Here is a 25,344-nt window from a genome sequence, read left to right on the forward strand (position 1 = left end):
CATTTTGAAAGTAATGTAATGTTAGTTTAAAAATTAATTCCTACAAATTAGATAAAAGCATTTCTTCTAGTTACTGTATGAATTTTAATTAAGTTAAGGATTAAAGTAAAATATTGTCATTCTGGGTGCAGAATCAGGAAACCGTGATGATTTGGTGGGGTGGTGGGGGGAAGATGAAGGGTTAATGAAGTTGGTCTCGTTTTTCTAAAATGAAGTGAAGAACATGAAGGGGTTTCCTTGATAGCTAATTAGGTGAGGGTCGGTTGGCATTGAACCTGATAGTTTTCTTGCCTAAGGAGGTACACATTTGCCTTGGAGGTGTTGAATGAAGTTCATCAGACTGACCCCTGGGATTGTGAAGGCCCTTCTTTCGAGTCCAAGTACACAGTGAACCAAATGATCGTAGCCAGAGTTGTGCTGATAGTCCTTACAGTCACTTTCAGGGTCAGATTGGGGAAAGAAGACTGCAAGTGCTCATGCAGGTGTTTCCTGATATGAAGTTGAAGTGACTACAGTTGTATTGTCCATCTAGGTACATGTGTGAATAATGCAAGAGACTGAAGGGCCCCTAGGTGAATTGTTGAACCGTGATTCTACACCTTTAAGAGAGGAAGGGATAAAAGTTCAAGAAAAAATGGTTTCACCCACATTCTAAAGAACCGGCACGATATCAAACTTGCAAACACATCACTGTAAAAGATATGAATATAATTATCATAGACATGAGGTGACAACATGAGCCGCCGACAATCCAAGAATCTGTATAAATTATTTCTATTTTGTGGCTGGTATTACCATAGGGGATTTTCAGTATTAGACTGGTGGAACCCTCCTACTGTACAATAGTTTAAACTTGCCATTGATGTATTTTCCCTTGAAAATCTACTAATCTCCTGCTGAAGATAAGCCAATTGCATTTTTGTAGCACCTATAAATTGGTGAAACACCCCAGGGTGCTTCACAGGAGAGTTATTGAACAAAATGTGACACTGAGTTACATAAGTGGATAAGAGGTTAGGAGACACAAATCTTGGTCTTAGATACTAGAAGCAAGAGTCGACCAGTCAACCCTTCGAGCCTGCTCCGCCATTCATTTTAGTTATGGCTGATCATTGAATTCAAAGAGGTCAAAGAGATAAATTTTAAGGCGTGGCTCGGAGAAGAGATAAAGTTTTAGAAGTTTGGTAGAGAATTGCAGACCTTAAGCCGAGCCAACTGAAAGTGCAGCCATAGTGATGGACATTGTGAATGATAGGCCAGAATCAGATGACACCGATATCTCAGAGGTTTTAGGGCTTGAGGAGGTATAGAGATAGGCCATGGAGGGATTTGAAAAAAGAATACAAATTTTAAAATTGAGGCTTTGTCTGAGCAGGAGCTGATGTACGTTAGTGAGCAGAGGGCTGATGGGTGAGTGGGCGTTGTGTAAGTTAGGGTATGGATGGCAGAGCATTCAATGAGATGGACACAATAAAAGTGAAAGCTTTCATCAAATTACCAATCTCTTTGGGATTACGGTCTGGAATGCTCCTCTGGAGGAGTCGAATCACTGTCAGCAACTTCGGGATTTCCACATTATTCTGCACATGGACCGACTCGTAAAGTTGCTGTCAGTTTCAGTGGAATATTGAGTTTCACCATCATTACAACTACAAAATGAGGCTTAATAATTTTATGCAGTGAGTTTTTATGATCTGGTCTGTACAACCTAAAAGAGTGGTGGAAGCAGATTCAGTAATAATTTTCAAATGGGTATTGGATAATTACTTAGTAAGGAGAAACTTTCAGAGCAATGGGACAAGAACAGGGGAGTGCAATTAATTGGCTAGCTCTTCCAAAGTGCCAGTCTTGACACAATCGGTTGCATGCCTCCCTTTGGTGCTGTATGATCTCTGAAAAAATATTGTGTGTTTTATATCTGGAACCTCGTACAGAAATTTGGATCAATTTCACAAATACCTGCAGCTATTGAGAAGTCATGCACCTCATCCATTTGGATTGGGAGTTGTATGCAGTCTGCCTGTAATGTCCAGATACATATTGTTTGCAGACAGGAGTTCATGTCTTTGCTCTGAATTGTTAAATTGAGCTTTATAAAAGTATTGTAAAATCTCTCGTGTGGTTCAAACAAAATTTCATGTCAGGTATTAACCTCGCAACTACTTGCCCATCAGGGTCCCAATTTATAAGGTTTCCTCAACAGACAGTTGTTTAAAAGAAGGTGACATGATTTCATAACAAGTAGTGTGGCTGACACAGCAGGCGTCAGGGTAAAACAAATATAAACGTGTGTTTGTTTCTCCAGGTTTTTGCCAAACCTCGTTCGATCAGCTTTGCAGAAGAATCTGAAAGATTCAGGAATTGAGGCAACATCTGATGATGTGGAGCAGCAGGAAGGGGCCAACATCAGATGTAAGTTCAAGTTCACTCTGTTCTTTTTTGTAATCTTGTTGAATTGTGATTTGTAGAATATCACAAATGTTAAATGTCTGCAATTTCAGGTGAAATCAAGTCTGGGATCCTTACAATTGGGAAGGTTTCTGTTCCGTTGTATAATCCAGATGAAAAGATGAAAGTACCAGATGTTCTCTTTTATGAAAACGCTCAGGTAATTATTGATTTTCAGATTTCTAGTTGCCATCATGAAGGCAAAAGAAGGACTTGAACCTTTCATGTTCCAAAGTGCTTTCCAACAAGGCACTATTTTTTGAAGTGTAGTTACTGTTTGAATGTATGAAACATGGCAACCAACTCTGAGCAAGGCAAACACCACAAACAGCAATGTGATAATGACCACAGTATCTGCTGCGGGCACGACACCCACCTGATGCCTGGGATCATCAGGTTGGATCCCAGGCTGGAGGTGAATGATGATGGAATGGAGTAGGGGGCGGGGGGGTGGGCGTTCAGCAGCAAGGGCAGGGGTTTGACTCTCATTGGGCCCCCAACCCTCTTTCCAATGCTGGGTCCCTCAATCAGACACTGAGTTCCTTTGAATGAGGGACTTTCCCCAGGAGCCTGCAAACAACGATAAAGCAACAATGGAAATTGTCTCTCTGTGGAAAATGCTGGAATTACTCAGCAACATTTGTGGAGAGAAGGAAGTATGGTAACCATTTCAGGTCTTATGACTCTTTAACAGTTAGGTATCAGTGTTATAAATTTTATCACCCATTAGATTTTCTTTTTATTACGTTGATGCATATAGCACCTGGAATGTTTGACTACCTTCTCGGTGCTATATGAATGCAAGTTGTTACTGTGTGGATGTATGTAGCTGGTGTAGATGCAGGCTCAATCAAAGCATTCAAGAGGGAATTGGATTATGATCTGTAAAAGAAGAGTGTGCCAGGTTATAGGGAGGGGGCAGAGGAGTAACATTAAATGAAATACTCCATCGGAGAGCCAGCACTGACACAGCAAGCCAAATGGCCTCCTGTGCATTAATCATTCTGTGATTCTGTCTGCAAAAGGCACAAATATAAAGCTTGGTAAACTCCAGTGCTGGAGAAAATTTTGGGTTGATAGATGCACAGTTATCTGTTCGTCCCAAGTACACACACCACACGTCATGTCTCCAGTCACTCATACAGTGCATCCTGAAATGTTATTTCTGGAAACAAATCTATCTACTTTGTACTTGAAGGTATCAATGATTGCTTCCATCATCAAAGGGAGCCTATTCTATAGATGGATAGTCTCATAACAAATAAAATTAACACCCATTGCTTTACAGGATGAGAATTCCTTTTTGTGCTAAATTAGATTGTCAGTGCAGTTCAGGCTGATCCAGTGTTCAAATTACTTCAAATGTGCATATCATTTCAACCCATGCTGACTCGGAAACTCATTTCCAACTTTATGCACTCTGAATGTTTCCTGCTGAAAACAGCACAAAACTATTTTCCCCTTTTATTCCACAAAACGTTATAGTTTGAGGGAAGACCATAGGTGCAACTGCATTGTAATGTGGCCTAATGTTGCATGTGTCATATTTTTCAACTATTCATTCTCGGAATGTGGATGCCGGTGGTTAGGCCAGCATTTATTGCCCAATCCTAATTGCCCTTCCAAAAGTGGTGGTGAGTTGCCCTCTTGAACCGCTGCAGTCCATGTGGTGTAGGTGTATCCACAGTACTGTTCGGGAGTGGGTTCCAGGATTTTGACCTAGTGACAGTGAAGGAATGGAGATGTAGTTCCAAGTCAGGATGGTGAGGGACTTGGAGGGGAGCTTCCAAGTGGTGGTGGTGTTCCCATGTGCCTGTTGCACCTGTCATTCTAGATGGTAGTAGTTATGGAATTGGAAGGTGCTGCCTCAGTATTCTTAGTGAGTTCTTACAGTGCATCTTATAGATGGTACACACTGCTGTCACTGTACACCAATGGTGGAGGGAGTGAATGTTTGTGGATGGGGTGCCAATCAAGTGCTGCTTTGTCCTGGATAGTGTCAAGCTTCTTGAGTGTTGTTGAAGCTGCACAGACAAGTGGAGAGTATTCCATCACACTCTTGACTTGTGTCTTCTAGATGGTGGATAGACTTTGGGGAGTCAGGAAGTGACTTACCCGCTGCAGGATTCCTGGCCTCTGACCTGATGTTTTAGCCACAGTATTTATATGGATAGTCCAGCTATGTTTCTGGCCAGTACGTTGATAGGGGGGATTCAGCGATGATAGTGCCATTGAATGTCAAGGAACAATGGTTAGATTCTATCTTGTTGGAGAAGTACATTGCCTGGCACTTGTGTGGCGCAACTGTCAACTCAAGCCTGGATATTGCCCAGGTCTTGTTGCATTTGGATTACAAGGAGTCACGAATGGTGCTGAACATTGTGGAATCATCAGCAAACATCTGACCTTATGATGGAAGTAAGGTCATTGATGAAGTAGCTGAAGATAGTTAGGCCTAGGACACTACTCTGAAGAACTCTTGCAGTTATATCCTGAAGTTGAGATGATTGACCTCCAATCACCACAACCATCTTCCTTGTGCCAGGTATGATTCCAACCAGTGAAGAGTTTCCCCCCTGATTCCCATTGACTCTTGTTTTGCTGAGGCCCCTTGATGCCATACTTGATCACATGCTGCCTTGATGTCAAAGGCAGTCATTCTGCCCTCCCCTCTGGAGTTCATATTGTTAGAAGTCTCACAACACCAGGTTAAAGTCCAACAGGTTTATTTGGTAGCACAAGCCACTAGCTTTCGGATCGCTGCCCCTTCATCAAGTGAGTGGGAGTTCTGTTCACAAACAGGGCATATAAAGACACAAACTCAATTTACAAAATAATGGTTGAAATGCGAGTCTTTACAGGTAATCAAGTCTTAAAGGTACAGACAATGTCTGTACCTTTAAGACTTGATTGTGATTGATTGTGAACAGAACTCCCACTCACTTGATGAAGGGGCAGCGCTCCGAAAGCTAGTGGCTTGTGCTACCAAATAAACCTGTTGGACTTGAACCTGGTGTTGTGAGACTTCTTACTGTGTTTATCCCAGTCCAAATCCGGCATCTCCATATCATGTTCATATTGTTAACAGAGTAACCGCTGTTACAAGTCAGCATGACTATAGCAGGTAAAGCAGGTATATGGTTATTGCAGGTGGAAGAGGAGTAGGAGGGAGATATTGTTTTGACAGCACAGTTGGGATGTACAGTTGGTGGGAGAAACCTGGCAGTTAGCAGCTACAGAGCTTTTGGGCAAATGACTAGAGTATCAAATTATTGTTGGCAAATTTTGCTGGTCAGGAGGAATCCTTAGTAGCAAAAGCACAAAGAATTGTGTGGATAAGTTCAGTCACTTGAAATTTAATTTGCCTGAACTGGTTTATTTTCGCTGAACAGGTTTTGCTAAGAAAATCAATTGATCAAGTACTGACAAACAGTTAGAATGCCCTGCATTATATGACCTTATTAATACTAACCTAGATTCTCTGGCAGTCATTCCAGATGGCCCCTCTGTTCATGAGACACTTGCCAATGGCATTAAATATGTGTTCTTCTGGCCTGGATTGCCACCTAAATTACCACCAATGTCACATCTCTCTTGAGTCATGTGATTCCCCAACTCTTCACTGTTACTGATCTAATTCTTTTACATTTCACAAGGTCACAGATACTTATTGATGAGAAAGATTATTTGGCACAGCTTGATTCATCAAACCAGAATGACCCCAGTGTAGCATCTAATTCCTTCTCTTCTTCCCCAGGAGTCCATTCACTCCACGTGAAGAAGAATGAGAGAATGGGGAATAGAATATCATTGCCCACTCTGCCCTTGGAAATTGATCCTCGGGCTCCACATGCAAATGCACAGGTTCTCCCATCTCAAGCAGACATCAAATTAGACGTTAATTATAAGAAATAGGAGCACGATTAGGCCATTCAGCCCCTTGATTGAGCCTGCTACACCATTCTACAGATCATGGCTGATCTGATTCATAGAAAGAAGTCTCACAACCCCAGGTTAAAGTCCAACGAGTTTATTTGGCAGCACAAGCTTTCGGAGTCTCGCCCCTTCATTAGGTGAGTGAGGAGTTGTGTTCACAAACAGGGCATATATAGCACAAACTCAATTTACAAGATAATGGTTGGAATGCGAGTCTTTACGTAATCAAGTCTTAAAGGTACAGACAATGTGAGTGGAGAGACACAAGACAGTCCCGAACGTCACCCAAGCACAACGCAATGCCATCCGTGCTCTCAAGACCAACTGCAACATTGTCATCAAACCAGCAAACAAAGGAGGGCCACTGTCATACTGAACAGAACGGATTACTGCAAAGAAGTGTATCGACAACTGAACAACGAGGAACACTACAGACAGTTATCCGCAGATCCTACCAAAGAACACACCTGTCAATTCAACAGACTGATCAAGACCTTTGATCCGGACCTTCAGAGCACCCTCCGTGCTCTCATCCCACGTAGTCCCCACGTTGGAGATCTCTACTGCCTCCCGAAGATACACAAGGCCAACACCCCTGGCCGTCCCATCGTATCAGGCAGTGGGATCCTGTGTGAGAACCTCTCCGGTTACATCGAGGACATCCTGAAACCCATTGTACAAAGAATCCCCAGCTTCTGTCGTGACACTACGGACTTCCTACAGAAACTCAGCACACACGGAGCAGTTGAACCAGGAGCACTCCTCGTCACAATGGATGTCTTGGCACTCTACACCAGCATCCCCCATGACGAAGGCATTGCTGCAACTGCCTCAGTTCTCAATGCCGACAACTGCCAATCTCCAGACGCAATTCTACAATTCTTCCGCTTCATCCTGGACCACAACGTCTTCACCTTCAACAACCAGTTCTTCGTCCAGGCACACGGAACAGCCAAGTGGACCAAATTCGCACCTCAATATGCTAACATCTTTATGCACAGGTTCGAACAAGACCTCTTCACCGCACAGGACCTTCAACCGACGCTATACACTAGATACATCGATGACATTTTCTTCCTTTGGACCCATGGTGAACAATCATTGAAACAACTATTTGATGACATCAACAAGTTCCATCCCATCATCAGACTCACCATGGACTACTCTCCAGAATCGGTTGCATTCTTGGACGCACGCATCTCCATCAAGGACGGTCACCTCAGCACTTCACTGTACCGCAAGCCCACGGATAACGCATGATGCTCCACTGCTCTAGCTTCCACCCTAAACACATTAAAGAAGCCATCCCCTACGGACAAGCCCTCCAGGATCTGCTCAGATGAGAGACACCGACAGACGCTGAAAGACGCCCTCATAAGAACAGGATATGGCACTCGACTCATCGATCGACAGTTCCAACGCGCCACAGCGAAAAACCGCACCGACCTCCTCAGAAGACAAACATGGGAAACGGCGGACAGAGTATCCTTCGTCGTCCAGTACTTTCCCAGAGCAGAGAAGCTACGACATCTTCTCCGGAGCCTTCAACATGTCATCGATGAAGATGAACATCTCGCCATGGCCATCCCCACACCCCCACTTCTTACCTTCAAACAACCGCACAACCTCAAACAGACCGTTGTCCGCAGCAAATTACCCAGCCTTCAGGAGAACAGTGACCACGACCACACAACCCTGCCACAGCAACCTCTCCAAGACATGCTGGATCTTCAACACGGATGCCATAATCTCACGTGAGAACACCATCCACCAGGTACATAGTCTTGCGACTCGGCCAACATTGTCTACCTGATATGCTGCAAGAAAGGATGTCCCGAGGCATGGTACATTGGGGAGACCATGCAGACGCTACAACAACAGATGAATGGACACCGCTCGACAATCACCAGGCAGGAGTGTTCCCTTCCAGTCGGGGAACACTTCAGCAGTCACGGGCATTCAGCCTCTGATCTTCGGGTAAGTGTTCTCCAAGGCGGCCTTCACGACACACGACAGCGCAGAGTCGCTGAGCAGAAACTGATAGCCAAGTTCCGCACACATGAGGACGGCCTCAACTGGGATCTTGGGTTCATGTCACACTATCTGTAACCCCCACGACTTGCCTGGACTTGCAAAATCTCACTAACTGTCCTGGCTGAAGACAATACACATCTCCTTAACCTGTGCTTGGCCCTCTCCACTCACATTGTCTGTGCTTTTAAGACTTGATTACCTGTAAAGACTCGTATTCCAACCATTATCTTGTAAGTTCAGTTTGTATCTGTATATGCCCTGTGTCTGTTTATGCCCTCACTCACCTGAAGAAGGAGCGAGACTCCGAAAGCTTGTGCTGCCAAATAAACCTGTTGGACTTTAACCTGGTGTTGTGAGACTTCTTACTGTGCTTACCCCAGTCCAACGCCGGCATCTCCACATCCTGATTCATAGAATTATCGAATCCTATAGTGCAGAAGCAGGCCATTTGGCCCATCGAGTCTGCACCGACCACAATCCCAACCAGGCTTGATCCCCATAACCCCATGTATTTACCCGAGCTAACCGCCCTGACAATAAGGGGCAATTTAGCATGGCCAATCTACCTAACCCGCACATCTTTGGACTCTGGGAGGAAACCAGAGCACCCGGAGGAAACCTACACAGACACAGGAGAATGTGCAAATTCCACACAGACGGTGACCCAAGCCGTGAATCGAACCCGAGACCCTGGTGCTGTGATGCAGAAGTGCTAACCACTGTGCCACCGTGCCGCCCCATTGTGGAGTGTAACTCCACTTTCCTGTCTGCCACTCATAACCCTTGACAACCTATCAATCAAAAATCTACCTAACTCAGTCATGAACATATTCAAGTTTTTGCCTCCACTGCTTGCTGGGGAAGGGAATCCCCAAGACTAATGACATTCTGAGAGAAAAATTCCTCCTTACCTCCATTTTAAATAGGAGACGTTTTATTTTCAGCCATGCCATCTTGTTCTAGACCCCTTCAGAAGGGAAAAGATCCTCCCAGCATCCACCCTGTCAGATTCCTATTAACCATATGTGTTTCAGTAAGATCACCTCTCAGTTTAAAACTCCAATGGATTTAGGCCTAATTTGTTCAACCTTTCTTCATAAGACAACCTCTTCAACTCAGGGCTCAGTTTGGTGAACCTTCTCTGAACTGCTTCTAATGCAATTATATTCCACCTTAAGCATGGAAACAAAATGTGGTCTCACTAAGGCCCTCTACAGTTGTAGCAACACTGCCCTAGTTTTATATTCCACTCCCATGTAATAGAGACCATCATTTCATTTGCCTTCCTAATTTCTTGCTGTACTTCATGTTAGCTTTTTGTGATTCATACATCCCTCTGAACTGCAGCATTCTGCAATCTCTTGAAATAATTTAAATTATTTTATTTCAATAATCTTCTGCTTTTCTGTTCTTCCTGTCAAAGTGGACAAGGTCACATTTGCCCATATTATGTTCAATCTGCCACATTTTTGTTCAATCCACCTTTCTCGATCTCTTTGCAGACCCTTTGTGTCCTCGTGCTTTCCTACCTTTGTGTCGTCAACAAATTTAGCTACCATACACTCGATCCTTTCATCCAAGTTATTAATTTGCATATTAATCCAAGTTATTAATAGATTGTAAATGTTGAGGTCCCAGCACTGATCCTTGCAGCACTCGGTACAGTTCACCAGCCCAAAAATGACCAATTTATTCTGACTTTCGACCAATCAATCCTATATCATGTTACCCCCAACACCATGAGCTCTGAACTTCTGTAGAAACCTTTTATATGACACTTTAACAAATGCATGGAAATCCAAAGGCACCAGATCTACTGGTTCTTTTTTATTCTCCCCGCTTCTTGCTTTCTCAAATAACTCTAATAAATTTGCCAACAATGATTTCCTTTTCACAAAACCATGTTGACTCTGCCTGATTGGATTGTGATGTTCTAAAGGTCCTGCTGTTACCTTCTGACAAATGTTAGGCTAACCAACCCTATAGTTTCCAGCTTTCCGTCTCCCATCCATCTTGAATAGAGATGTTATAAATGCAATTTCGAAAGCTGCTGGGACCCTTCCAGAATCCAGGAAGAATTTTGGAAGAATGCAACCAAAGCATCCACTATCACTGCAGCCACTTTCTTTAAGACCTCAGAATACCGGTAATTAGGTCCAGGGGACTTGTAGTCCCAATAGTTTTCCCAGTAATTAGGATACAGGGTGCTCCTACATCACTAGGACTGTAGTGGTTCAAGATCATTATGTCAATGATCTGGATGATAATGTGGTAAATTGGATCAGCAAATTTGCTGATGATACAAAGATTGGAGATGTCGTGGACAGTGAGGAAGGTTCTCAAAGCTTGCAGAGGGATTTGGACCAACTAGAAAAATGGGCTGAAAAATGGCAAATGGAATTTAACGCAGCAGACAAGTGTGAGATATTGCACTTTGGAAGGACAAACCCAATTAGAACGTACAGGGTAAATGGTAGGACTCTGAAGAGTGCAGTTGAACAGAGGGATCTGGGAATACAGGTACAGAATTCCCTAAAAGTGACGTCACAGGTGGATAGGGTCGTAAAGAGTGCCTTTGGTACATTGGCCTTTATAAATCGGAGTATCGAGTATAAAAGTTGGAGTGTTATGGTAAGGTTATATAAGGCATTGGTGAGGCCGAATTTGGAGTATTGTGTTCAGTTTTGGTCACCTAGTTACAGGAAGGATGTAAATAAGGTTGAAAGAGTGCAGAGAAGGTTCACAAGGATGTTGCCGGGACTTGAGAAGCTGAGTTACAGAGAGACATTGAATAGGTTGGGACTTTATTCCCTGGAGCGTAGAAGAATGAGAGGAGATTTGATAGAGGTGTATAAGATTTTGATGGGTATAGATAGAGTGAATGCAAGCAGGCTTTTTCCACTGAGGCTAGGGGAGAAAAAAACCAGAGGGCATGGGTTAAGGGTGAAAGGAGAAAAGTTTAAAGGGAATATTAGGGGGGGCTTCTTCACGCAGGGAGTGGTGGGAGTGTGGAATGAGCTGCCGGAGAAAGTGATAAATGCGGGATCACTTTTAACATTTAAGAAAAACTTGGACGGGTTCATGGATGAGAGGGGTGTGGAGGGATATGGTCCAAGTGCAGGTCAGTGGGGCTAGGCATAAAATGGTTCGGCACAGACAAGAAGGGCCAAAAGGCCTGTTTCTGAGCTGTAATTTTCTATGGTTCTAAGGCGGTTCACCACATCTTCTCAAGAGCAGTGGGGGGGGGGGGGGGGGGGGATGTCAATAAATGCTGGCCTGGTTAACGATGCCAACATCCCGTGAAATAATAGGGCAGGTTACACATCTTCCCCTCTGCTCCAGCTGTCAGCATTCTAAACGGACTGTTCCCTCCATGACACCCGAGCCCACTCCTCAATCACCCCCCTCCTCAATCATCCCCCAACACCTCATCCCCTTCCCATGCAGTCACAGCCCCTTGACCTTCTCTGTCCTCACCTGGTAAGGCCCCAAACACTGCTTCCGGGTGAAACAGCGATTTATTTGTACTTCTTTCAATTTAGTATTCTGTATGCGCCCTCCTCTACATAAGGAAGACCAAACAAGCACTTTATGGAACACCTCCGCTCATTTTTCAAGCATGACCCCGAGCTTCTAGTTGCCCACCATTTTAATTCACCACCTTGCTTTCACACACTCATTTCTGCCCTCAGCCTCATGCATTGTTCTAATGAAGTTCAACAGAAGCATGAGGAATCATACCTTTACATCCTTCTGGACTCAACATTGAGTTCAACAATTCCAGGTCATGAACTCTGTCCTCTGTTTTAATTCTGATTATTTTTTTGCCACACTGCTGGTCTGAACCTTGTTATTCAGGTTTTTGCTTTTGGACAGAATTGTTCATTATTCTGCTTTCAGCACTGGGGACAAATTATTTGTTTCTTTACTACAACCATTACCACTCCCTTTGCATTTTGTTCCATGACATCTTTGTCATTTAATCTCTCCTGCCCTCTACCCTATCCCAAACTTTCCCTTTTATTCTTCCTCCCCATGCCCCCTTTCACAGCATATTTCTACCTTCCTTCTGTTGGAAGAAGATTCATATTTGATTTGAAACCTTAATTATTTCTCTCTCCACGGATTCTGCCAGACCTGCTGAGTATTTCCAGTGCTTTCTGGGGTTTTTTCTGATTTCCAGCATCAGCAGTATTTTTGCTTTTATTTTAGTAAACTGGAGAGTCTGTGGTGACCCACTCCTCAGTGCTTTTTCACATGTCGTTCTACCTCAAGATAATCCAGTTGCAAAGATTATGGCCCATTTTGGTTTGGCAACATAACTGTTCTTTTGCAGGCGTTTTCCTTCTTGGAAGCAGCTTGATAAAAGCAAAGCAGCTTAAAAATCAAATCTCCATTAATAAACCAAAGCACCTTGAAAAATTCAGTTTTCATTTCTGACTTTCCCATTTACATACTTGCTAATTTTCAAATATCCCTCAGCAGCAGCAGTTAATCTATTATTGAGTTGTCTATTTATCATTCATCCTTATTACTTTAAATTGAAAAGCCTGACCCTGAATGTACATAGTTGCTTTCTAGCATCAGAATATTCCACTCGACATAGCAACAAGAGTAAACCATTCAGCCTCTTAAGCTTGTTCCTCCATTTAACCAGAACATAGTTGAGCTATATCTTCATCTTAGATCCTTAATACTCTTAACAGTGCATTATCCAACTTGCCTTGATTGATGTGACAGGACGCTCAAGGGATCTTCCTTCTGTTAGTTGGAACATTTCTTGTTTCAAACTAAAAAATTCACTTAAGATATCTGGTCTCTCTTTAGCACATGGAAGTAATGGAGGACATGCTCAAGGACTTTCTGCTTGGAGAACACCTTCTGTTGGTTGGAAATCAGGTGAGCCCTCATTATTGAAGGAGTGAATTTGTAGTTAATTGCACAACATACCTGGAACTCCCATACCTCAACCAGTCATTGCACCCCCCGTCCAACCCTGGAAAACAAATCCTCGGTCATGAAATGTAAAATGCGACCTTTGAATAGGTGATCAGCTACAGTATCAAATTAATAGCGAGTTAGATTGATTGGCCACGCTAAATTGCTCCTTAGTGTCAGGGAGATTAGCAGGGTAAATACGTGGGGTTGCAGAGCTAGGGTCTGGATGGGATTGTTGTCAATGTAGGCTCAACGGGCCGAATGGCCTCCTTCTGCACCGTAGGGATTCTATTTAACTTGCTGGCTTCCCAGTGTCAGATTTTGCGGTACTCTGAAAGTTACTCTGAAAGAACTTGAAGGAAGAAGACCACTTCTAACTTCAGCGTAACTATTTCAAACACCCAGACTGATCCCTGCACGGGTCACCCCATCACCCACCCTCTAACTCATCAACTAAAGGCTAGTCATGGCATGAATCAATTCCAGTCTCCCAGACGACCTGGATCCACTACAATTTGCTATCGCCGCAACAGGTCCACAGCAGACGCCATCTCCTTGGCCCTGCACTCAACCCTGGAACACCTAGACAACAAGGACACCTATATCAGACTCCTATTTATTGACTACAGCTCAGCCTTCAACACCTTTGTTCCCATGAAACTCATCTCCAAACTCCAAGGCCTGGGCCTCGGCACCTCCCTCTGCAACTGGATCCTGAACTTCCTAACCCACAGACCACAATCAGTAAGGATAGGCAACAACACCTCCTCCACGACCTCCTCAACACCAGTGCATCACAAGGCTGTGATCTCAGCCCCCTACTATACACCTTATACACCTATGACTGTGTGGCCAAATTCGCCTCGAATTCTATTTTCAAGTTTGCTGACGACACCACCGTAATGGGTCGGATCTCAAACAATGACAAGACAGAGTACAGAAATGAGATAGAGAATCTGGTGAACTGGTGCGGCAACAATAATCCTTCCCTCAATGTCAACAAAACGAAGGAGATTGTCATCGACTTCAGGAAGTGTAAAGGAGAACATGCACCTGTCTACATCAATGGGGATAATCGTCCAGTACTTCCCCGGAGCGGAGAAGCTGCGACATCTTCTCCGGAGCCTTCAACAGGCCATTGATGAAGACGAACATCTCGCCACGGCCATCCCCACACCCCCACTTCTTGCCTTCAAACAACCGCACAACCTCAAACAGACCATTGTCCGCAGCAAACTACCCAGCCTTCAGGAGAACAGTGACCACGACACCACACAACCCTGCCACAGCAACCTCTGCAAGACGTGCCGGATCATCGACACAGATGCCATCATCTCACGTGAGAACACCATCCACCAGGTACATAGTGCATACACTTGCAACTCAGCCAACGTTGTCTACCTGATACGCTGCAGGAAAGGATGTCCCGAGGCATGGTACGTTGGGGAGACCATGCAGACGCTACGACAACGGATGAATGAACACCGCTCAACAATCACCAGGCAAGAGTGTTCTCTTCCTGTTGGGGAGCACTTCAGCAGTCACGGGCATTCAGCCTCTGATCTTCGGGTAAGCGTTCTCCAAGGCGGCCTTCACGACATACGACACGCAGAGTCGCTGAACAGAGACTGATAGCCAAGTTCCGCACACATGAGGACGGCCTAAACCGGGATCTTGGGTTCATGTCACACTATCTGTAACCCCCACGATTTGCCCGGGCTTGCAAAATCTCACTAACTGTCCCGCTGGACACAATATACATCTCTTTAACCTGTGCTTAACCCTCTCTTCACTCACATTGTCTGTACCTTTAAGACTTGATTACCTGTAAAGACTCGCATTCCAACCATTATTTTGTAAATTGAGTTTGTGGCTTTATATGCCCTGTTTGTGAACTGAAATCCCACTCACCTGACAAAGGAGCAGCAAGCGCTCCGAAAGCTAGTGGCTTTTGCTACTAAATAAACCTGTTGGACTTTAACCTGGTGTTGTGAGACTTCTTTCTGTGTTTACCCCAGTCCAACGCCGGCATCTCCACATCTTGGTTATAGAAGACAGAGAGTAGCGGTGGAAGGGTGTTTTTCAGATTGGAGATCCTTAGTTTGTGGTGTTCCGCAGGGATCAGTGGTTTACAGCACGGAAACAGGCCATTCGGCCCAACTTGTCCAAGTGCTGTGACCTCTGTTGTTTGTGGTGTATATATAAATGATCAGGAGAAAAATGTGGGTGGTCTGATTAGTAAATTTGCGGATGACACAAAGGTTGGTGGAGTTGCTAATAGTGCCGGGGATCATCAGAGGATACAACAGGATATCGATAGATTGGAGACTTGGGCACAGAAATGGCAGATGGAGTTTAATCCAGACAAATGCGAGTTGATGCATTTTGGTGGATCTAATTTAGGTGTGAATTATACTGTAAATGGCAGAACCTTTAAGAACATTAACATATAGAGGTATCTGGGCGAGAAGGTCCACACTCCCTAAAAGTGGCAACACAGGTGGCCAAGGTGATTACAAAGCTATATGGCATGCTTGCCTTCATCAGCTGGGGCATTGAGTACAAGATGGGTACATGGGTAGGAGGGAATAAGGGATACGGACTGAATAAGGGCAGAAGGTTTTTTTTAGTTTAGTTAGGGCATCATGATCGGCACAGGCTTGGAGGGCCGAATGGCCTATTCCTGTTCTGTACTTGCCTTTGTTCTTTGTTCAGTTGGTGTTTTTTATTTTATCATGCGCACTTCATGCAAATCCATTTTGACTCCTCTCCCTAATTGTCATTATATTTAGCTTTTAGTTCGGTTCATGAATCACTGGTGAATACAGATGATATAGAATCATTGAAATTCCAGCATAGGAGATTATTTGATTTTTCAGATTTCTGCTGATCTTCAACTTGAGTATTTCCCCAAATTCTATTACCCTTCTTCCCAACTTCCTCTCCTTTTCTCTTTATCGTTTTGTTTCCTACCTTTAAAAATTCCTCCACAAATGTTTTTCAATGATCCAGTTTCTGCCTCAATAGCCCTTTGAAGAAGTGCATTCCATTCCAATAACCCTCTGTAAAATCTGAATTTCACCTTTATTCTTCAAGTAAGAATTTTCAAGCTATGCCTCCTCCTTACTGATTCAGCAACCAGTGGATATCTTAGAATCTTAGAAACCCTACAGCACAGAAAGAGGCCATTCGGCCCATCGAGTCTGCACCGACCACAATCCCACCCAGGCCCTACCCCCATATCCCTACATATTTACCCGCTAATCCCTCTAACCTACACATCTCAGGACACTAAGGGGTAATTTTAGCATGGCCAATCAACCTAACCCGCACATCTTTGGACTGTGGGAGGAAACTGGAGCACCTGGAGGAAACCCACACAGACACGAGGAGAATGTACAACCTCCACACAGACAGTGACCCAAGCCGGGAATCGAACCCAGGTCACTGGAGCTGTGAAGCAGCAGTGCTAACCACTGTGCTACCGTGCCACCCCTATAATATAATCTAGCATTACTTACTCTCTCTTAACCTCACAACATGTTGAACATGTTGAGATTCTCCCTCAATCTTTGCCGCAAAAAACCTTTCCTACATACAACCGTGGCTAAACGTCGAAACTAACCACTTGGCTGTAACATAATGTTGTCTTCCTGAGGTTGTGAAAGGTGCTCGGTGAATGCAAGTCTTTCTTTCTGCATAACGTTTGTTCCTGCTGCTCCTATGAGCGCCTGTTCGCTTTCTCTAAAGTGATGCCCAGAGTCAAACTCGTTCAAAAACGACTGCAAATGCCAAAACGTGGCGGTTTGGCTTTGGTTGGGTCATTGACGTAAGATAGCGAAAAGAAGTTCACTGACTTTACTCTGACTAGATTAGTGCTGCACTAAGCATTAAAGATCAAAGCACAAAGCAATGTGTGCTTGAGAAGATCCATTCATTTTTAATGATGATTTTTTAAAAAACCATTATACATTTTAGATCTGGCCGTGATGCAGGAGAATTTCTCCAAAGCTATTTTCTACTTCATTATGAAGTTATTTTTCTATAACTTTGCATACATTTGCACATCAGTGAGTTTCAATGCAAGCTTTATGGCTTGCAATTAATTTAAAATGATACTTGATGATGGAAAGGCTAGCTACAGTAATCAAATGAAAACACCTATTTCTCCAATTGTAAATGTTTAATTTAAAAGAATATTTTCTAGGAAACAGCATCAGCAATTAAGGTTAATTTGCATGTTCAACTCACTTACATTAGAATAGCACAAATTGATATTGATAATGAAGTGTGTGCCAGTGAAATTAGTGGTTAAATTTGCAAATAGGTCAGTAGTAGCATAAAGGATGCTTTCCAGTTAGAAGTTTTGAAAAAATCATATAGCTGTATTCGTGAGTGAAATCTATCATTGTATTTTCATTACTTTTATATTATACAGTTCAAAGTGACAGGGACAATCTTGTTTTATTTTGAAATTCAGAATTCATGTATAGAAAAACCGTTATTCTTCAGTCATAAATGGCTTTGGATTTAGCCCGAAGACTAATCGTGGGAAGTCAAATGGTGTGTGAGCCCTTTAAGTCAGGAGGTTCCAAATTCATTTGTTTGCCCCATAAGTGCGTAATTTTGGATTTTGGAACACTTATGTTAATCAAATTATCAGTACTAGGGCTACATTTAGAGTTTTAGGGCCTCATTACAGAAAGGCAATTAAAACCATAGAAAACGTTGATTTTCTAGGATGATATCAGGGGTGAAATTTATAGTTATCAGGTGAAATCTGGGACTATTTCCATTGGCACAGGGAAGGTTAAGAAGAGATTTAATAAAGGTTTTAAAATGAAGAGCTTTGATGGAGTTAATAGGGAAAGACCATTTCCCCTGGCAAGAGGGTCAGTGGTGAGGGATCACCAGTTACAGTCTGAAGGAGAGAGGTGAAGAGAATTTTCTTTACATAGGGGGCTATTAAAAATGGAATGCTTTGCTACCAGGAGTAGTTGAGGCAGAGATGACTACATCTTTTGCGCACGGTGGCACAGTTGTTAGCACTCTGCCTCTCAGTGCCAGGGACCCAGGTTTGATTCCCAGCTTGGGTCACTGTCTGTGCAGAGTCTGCACATTCTCCCCATGTCTGCGTGGGTTTCCTCCAGGTGCTCCGGTTTCCTCCCACAGTCCAAAGATGTGCGGGTTAGGTTGATTGGCCATGCTAAAATTGCCCCTTAGTGTCCTGGGATGCGTAGATTAGAGGGATTAGTGGGTAAAATATGTAGGGATGTGGGGGTAGGGCCTGGGTGGGATTGTGGTCGGTGCAGATTCGATCGGCCGAATGGCCTCTTTCTGTACTGTAGGGTTTCTATGATTGAAGGACAGAAATTCGAGTTTTAGGGGCAAAAGAGACTTTCTTGAATGAAAAACTGTGCTAAGTGATATCCTACAGGAATTATCTCGATTGTGGGATTAAGGGAGCACCATCAGAATTTGGCAATACCAGCCAGGACTTGCTAATATGACCCGGGTAAGATCCCTAAACACCTACCAAGATCGAACCCAGCGCGCAATGACTCCTCAAGCCCCGAGTGCAGCACAGGGAGTGGCCACTGCTCCCAATGGAACTGCTGGCACTGGAGAACTGCTGGCCCCTGATTGACTGGTATCTGTCTGAGGTGGGACTTGAGTAGGGGCAGGTAATATTGAAAAAATGTTGGACCTTAGGTAACATTGATTAGGAGATATGAGGGGTAGAGTAGAAATGGGTATGCACCCCATTTGATCAAATGTGATCTTCGTTGGAGCTTGGCTTTTCATCTACAAAGGATTAATCATTAACCATAGTGCAGAAAGAGGCCATCCAGCCCATTGAGTCTGCACCGACTCTCCAAAAAAAAAGCATCCCCCCCCCGGCCCTAACCCCACACATTTGCCATGACTAATCTGCCTAACGTACACATCTTTGGACTGTGGGAGGAAACCGGAGCACCCGGAGGAAACCCACGCAGACACGGGCAGAACGCGCAAACTCCACACAGAGAATCACCCAAGGTTGGAATTGAACCCGGGTCCCTGGCGCTGTGAGGCAGCAATGCTAGCCACTGTGCCATCCGTAATGATAGATAAAGGAATAACAGACTATGATGTATTCAAGTTTGCTGACAATATTCAATTCGGTGTCAGAGTAAGTGGGCGGCATGGTGGGACAGTGGTTAGCACTGCTGCCTCACAGTGCCAGGGACCCGAGTTCGATTCCCGGCTTGGATCACTGTCTGTGTGGAGTTTGCAGATTCTCCCCGTGTCTGCAGGGTTTCCTCCGGGTGCTCTGGTTTCCTCCCACAGTCAAAAGATGTGCGGGTTTGTTGGATTGGCCATGCTCAATTGCCCCTTAGTGTCAGGGGGACTAGCTAGGGTAAATGCATGGGGTTATGGGGACAGGGCCTGGGTGGGATTGTCGGTGCAGACTCGATGGGCCAAATGGCCTCCTGGATTCTGTAATTCTATTCTATAGTTCTATAATATAGTTGCAAAGATGTGTAGCTTGATTAAATGAGTGGTCAAAACTGTGACAGATTTTTAGGTGTGCAGCAGATTCTTCGGACCTAAGAAAATTAGATCAGAGCATTTTCTAAATGGGAAGAAGCTTGGAACTGTTAAGTCCAGTGAGATTTAGGAGTCCATGCTCCTGGTTATCAAAATCCACAGAGAGGCATTGGATAACGTGGGCTACTTTTCGTACCTTGGGAGCCTTAAGTCAATGAGGGCAGACATCAATAATGAGGTTCAACACCACCTTCAATGTGCCAGGGTAGGCTTTGGTCACCTGAGGAAGAGAGTATTTGAAGACCAGGATCTCAGACCCAGCACCAAGCTCATTGTCCACGGAGCAGAAGTGATACCCACCCTCCAAAATGGTTCAGAGATGTGGATAGTGTACAGCAGGCATCTCTAAACCTGGGAAAGTACCACCAGTGCTGCCTCATAAGATCCTGTAAATCCACTGGCAGGATAGGTACATCAACATCAGTGTTATTGCTCAGGCCAACATCAAAACATTGACCACACTTAATCAGCTCCGCTGGGCAGACCACATCATCCACATGCCTGACACGAGACTCCTGAAACAATCTACTCAGAGCTTCAACATGGCAAGTGAGCCCCAGGAGAGCACAGGAAATGCTTCAAGGGAACCCTCAAAGTCTTCTCGATAAAGTGCAACATCCCCACAGGCACCTGAGAATCCCTGGCTCAAGATTGCCCGAAGTGAAGGAAAAGCATTTGGGAAGGAGCTGAACATCGGCAAGAGCAAGCTGAAGCCAAATGTCGACAGTGAAAGGAGGGTGCAGTGACCCGGGCACCCCACCCACCTACTCCTCCAACCACCATCTGTCCCACTTGGGACAGAGACTGCAGGTCACGCATTGGACTCTTCAGTCAACTGAGAACTCGTTTTTAGTGTGGAAGCAAATCATCCTCGACTCTGAGGGTGAGAAGAAGACATGTCAGCAAGGATATTTTGGCTTAGGATGGAGTGCAGGACAAATTTACTTGAATAATACTCGGAAAGGACAGGGGTAAAATTAGGAGACTGAATTGAATAGACTAGACTTGTATTGCTTTAGTGTTACAGAATATGGGGTGATCTAATTTAGCTTTTTAAGATGATTAAAAGAACTAGGAATTCACCTTGAGGGCTTGATGAGGCAAGCAGGGGTGAGTAGGAATGGAAATTCACACTGCCAGCTGGCATGTTGGTTTGCCTGCTCCATCCTGCCCCTGAGCAGTTTTCCTGGCGGCCGGATGTGTGTGTGCCAGAGCTACCCGCCAGCAAGTGGTGGGTAGCCAGTGAAGAATCCTTGAAAGTTTATTAAGGCCTGGTGTTCTGGCCCTCCAGGGATTAGTCAAGCAAGCTGCCTGGAGGCCTGAATTCCTTGATTCAACTTCAGCCATTGGCCCGTCCTGTGTAGGGGCTCCCCTCCTAATGACAGCCTGGCTGCTAAGGACCTTTTTTAAAGTTTAAAACGTTTAATACAGTGTTTAAAGCGCCTCAGTGTCTCCACATTTGATTTGATTTGATTTATTATTGTCACATGTATTAACATATATCAAGGGTAAGACTCTTAGCAGTGTAGAGGATCAGAAGGTCCGAGTCCATAGGACTCTTAAATCGGCCTCGCAGGTAGAGGAGGTGGTTAAGAAGGCATATGGTGTGCTGGCCTTCAATCAAGGGATTGAGTTTAGGAGTCGGGAGATAATGATGCAGCTTTATAAGACCCTTGTCAAACCCCACTTGGAGTACTGTGCTCAGTTCTGGTCGCCTCATTACAGGAGGGATGTGGAAATGATTGAAAGGGTGCAGAGAAGATTTACAAGGATGTTGCCTGGATTGGTTGGCATGCCTTATGAGGATAGGCTGAGGGAGCTCGGTCTTTTCTCCTTGGAGAGACGAAGGATGAGAGGTGACCTGATAGACGTGTACAAGATGTTGAGAGGTATAGATCGGAGCCTTTTTCCCAGGGCTGAAATGGCTGCTACGAGAGGACACAGATTTAAGGTGCTGGGGAGTAGGTACAGAGGAGATATCAGGGGTAAGTTTTTCACTGAGGGTGGTGGGTGAGTGGAATCGGCTGCTGTCAGAGGTGGTGGAGGCAAACTCGATAGGGTCTTTTAAGAGACTTCTGGATGAGTACATGGGACTTAATAGGATTGAGGGTTATAGGTAAGCCTATATATAAGCCTAGGTAGGTAGGGACATGACCGGCGCAACTTGTGGGCCGAAGGGCCTGTTTGTGCTGTATTTTTTCCATGTTCTATGCAATGAAAAGTATTGTTTCTTGCACGCTATAACAGACAAAACATACCATTCATAGAGAAGGAAACAAGAGAGTGCAGAATGTAGAGATACAGTCATAGCTAGGGTGTAGAGAAAGATCAACTTAATGCAAGGTAAGTCCATTCAAAAGTCTGACAGCAGCAGGGAAGAAGCTGTTCTTGAGTCAGTTGGTACATGACCTCAGACTTTTGTATCTCCTTCCCGAAGGAAGAAGGTGGAAAAGAGAATGTCCAGTGTGTGTGGGGTCCTTAATTATGCTGGCTGCTTTGCTGAAGCAGCGGGAAGTGTAGACAGAGTCAATGGATGGGAGGCTGGTTTGTTTGATGGATTGGGCTACATTCAAGACCTTTTGTAGTTCCTTGCGGTCTGAGGCAGAGCAGGAGCCATACCAAGCTGTGATACAGCCAGAAAGAATGCTTTCTATGGTGTATCTGTAAACGTTGGTGAGAGACGTAGCTGACATGCCAAATTTCCTTAGTCTTCTGAGAAAGTAGAGGCGTTGGTGGGGTTTTTTAATTATAGTGTCGGCATGGGGGGACCAGGACAGATTGTTGGGGCAATATCTCTACTAAAAAGTGCAAAAACACTCTAAATACAATTTTAAATAAACCTCAACTGAATGTGATGGCATTTATTGGATTTATGATGACTGTCTATCTTGTTGTGAAATACAACATCCTGAGGGGTGTTGAAAACTGATAGCAAAACATTTTTTTTCTTTCTTTCACATGAATGGCATTGTTGGCTTGGCCAACATATGTTGCGAATCCCCAACTGCCCTTGAGAAGGTGGTGGTGAACTGCCTTCTTGAACCGCTTCAGTGTATTTTGAAAGAAAACTTGCACAGAGCATAAAAACAGTTAGAGTTTCTATGGATATATAAATAGGAAAGTTAAAGTTAATTTATTAGTCACAAGTAAGGCTTGCATTAACACTGCAATGAAGTTACTGTGAAATTCCCCTCGTCGCCACACTATGGCGCCTGTTCGGGTCAATGTACCTAACCAGCACGTCTTTCAGACTGTGGGAGGAAACCCACGCTGACACGGGGAGAACATGCAAACTCCACACAGGCAGTGACCCAAGCCGGGAATTGAACCTGGGTCCCTGGCGCTGTGAGGCAGTAGTGCTAACCACTGTGCCACCATGCCGCCGAAGCAGGTGGCTAAGGTAAATGTGGGACCTCTCCAGAACAAGGCAGATGAATTGGTAACAGCGAACAAAGATATAGCAGATATGCTAAATAAATTTTTTGCATCAGCCTTCACTGTGGAAGACATTGCAAATACCAGGGGCATGGTAGCACAGTGGTTAGCTGCTTCACAGCTCCAGGGACCTGGGTTCGATTCCCGGCTTGGGTCACTGTCTGTGTGGAGTTTGCAGATTCTCCTCGTGTCTGCGTGGGTTTCCTCCGGGTGCTCCGGTTTCCTCCCACAGTCCAAAGATGTGCGGGTTAGGTTGATTGGCCATGCTAAAATTGCCCCTTAGTGTCCTGGGATGCGTAGATTAGAGGGATTAGTGGGTAAAATATGTAGGGATATGGGGGTAGGGCCTGGGTGGGATTGTGGTCGGTGCAGACTCGATGGGCCGAATGGCCTCTTTCTGTACTGTAGGGCTTCTATGATTTCTATGAAATGGGCTGATTTGAAATAACATGGTAGAACTTACAAAAATCCCAATTACAAGGGACAGAGTATTCGAGAAACTCAAGGAGCTAAGGCGGACAAGTTGCCAGGAGCCAATGAACTGCACGCTCGGGTTTTAATGGAAGTAGCTGCAGAGATAGTGGACCCATTGGTTGAAATTTTTCATAACTCGCTAAATTCCGGAAGGGTACCAGAAGATTGGAAAACAGCCAATGTGACACCCTTGTTCAAAAAGGGAGAAAAGCAGAAGGCGGGGGGATAAAGGCCAGTTGGTTTAGCATCTATTATTGGCAACACCCTGGACTCAATAATCAAAGAGGAAATAGCTAATCAAAGAACAAAGAAAATTACAGCACAGGAACAGGCCCTTTGGCCCTCCGAGCCTGCACAGACCATGCTGCCCGACTTAACTAAAACCCCCTACCCTTCCGGGGACCATATCCCTCTATTCCCATCCTATTCATGTACTTGTCAAGATGCCCCTTAAAAGTCACTACCGTATCCGCTTCCACTACCTCCCCCGGCAACAAGTTCCAGGCACCCACTATTCTCTGTGTAAAAAATCTGCCTCATGCATCTCCTTTAAACCTTGCCCCTTGCACCTTAAACCTATGCCCCCTAGTAATTGACTCTTCCACCCTGGGAAAAAGCTTCTGACTATCCACTCTGTCCATGCCTCTCATAATCTGGTAGACTTTTATCAGGTCTTCCCTCAACCTCTGTCGCTCCAGTGAGAACAAACCAAGTTTCTCCAACCTCTCCTCATAGCTAATGCCCTCCATACCAGGCAACATCCTGGTAAATCTTTTCTGTACCCTCTCCAAAGCCTCCACATCCTTCTGGTAGTGTGGTGACCAGAATTGAACACTATATTCCAAGTGTGGCCCAACTAAGGTTCTATAAAGCTGCAACATGACTTGCCAATTTTTAAACTCAATACCCCGGCCGATGAAGGCAAAGCATGCCGTATGCCTTCTTGACTACCTTCTCCATCTGCATTGCCATTTTCAGTGACCTGAATCAAACCTAGTCAACATGGTTTTATGAAAAGTAAATCACGTTTGACAAATTTGCTCAAATTCTTTGAGGATGTAATAGGAAGAGTAGATAGAGGGGAACTTTTGGATGTTGTGTATTTAGATTTCCAAAAGACATTTGACAAGATGCCGCATAACAGGCTGGTGCATAAAATAAAGTCATGATGTGGAGATGCCGGCGTTGGACTGGGGTAAACACAGTAAGAAGTTTAACAACACCAGGTTAAAGTCCAACAGGTTTATTTGGTAGCAAAAGCCACACAAGCTTTCGAGGCTCTGAGCCCCTTCTTCAGGTGAGTGGGAATTCTGTTCACAAACAGAACTTATAAGACACAGACTCAATTTACATGAATAATGGTTGGAATGCGAATACTTACAACTAATCCAGTCTTTAAGAAACAAAACAATGGGAGTGGAGAGAGCATCAAGACAGGCTAAAAAGATGTGTATTGTCTCCAGACAAGACAGCCAGTGAAACTCTGCA

At 44.4% G+C, this 25,344-nt stretch overlaps 1 protein-coding gene across 1 annotated transcript in view; it reads left to right on the forward strand.

Annotated features, from left to right (window-relative positions):
* Nucleotides 1-25,344, forward strand: part of vwa8 (von Willebrand factor A domain containing 8) — a 375,899-nt gene that overhangs the window by 149,098 nt on the left and 201,457 nt on the right. The window contains exons 18-20 of the mRNA XM_078232307.1: nt 2,306-2,412; nt 2,502-2,608; nt 13,246-13,317. Coding sequence (XP_078088433.1) covers nt 2,306-2,412; nt 2,502-2,608; nt 13,246-13,317 — 286 coding nt within the window. The remainder of the gene's footprint in view (nt 1-2,305; nt 2,413-2,501; nt 2,609-13,245; nt 13,318-25,344) is intronic.

This window comes from Mustelus asterias, chromosome 17, assembly GCF_964213995.1.
Source record: "Mustelus asterias chromosome 17, sMusAst1.hap1.1, whole genome shotgun sequence".
Lineage (NCBI taxonomy): Eukaryota > Metazoa > Chordata > Chondrichthyes > Carcharhiniformes > Triakidae > Mustelus > Mustelus asterias.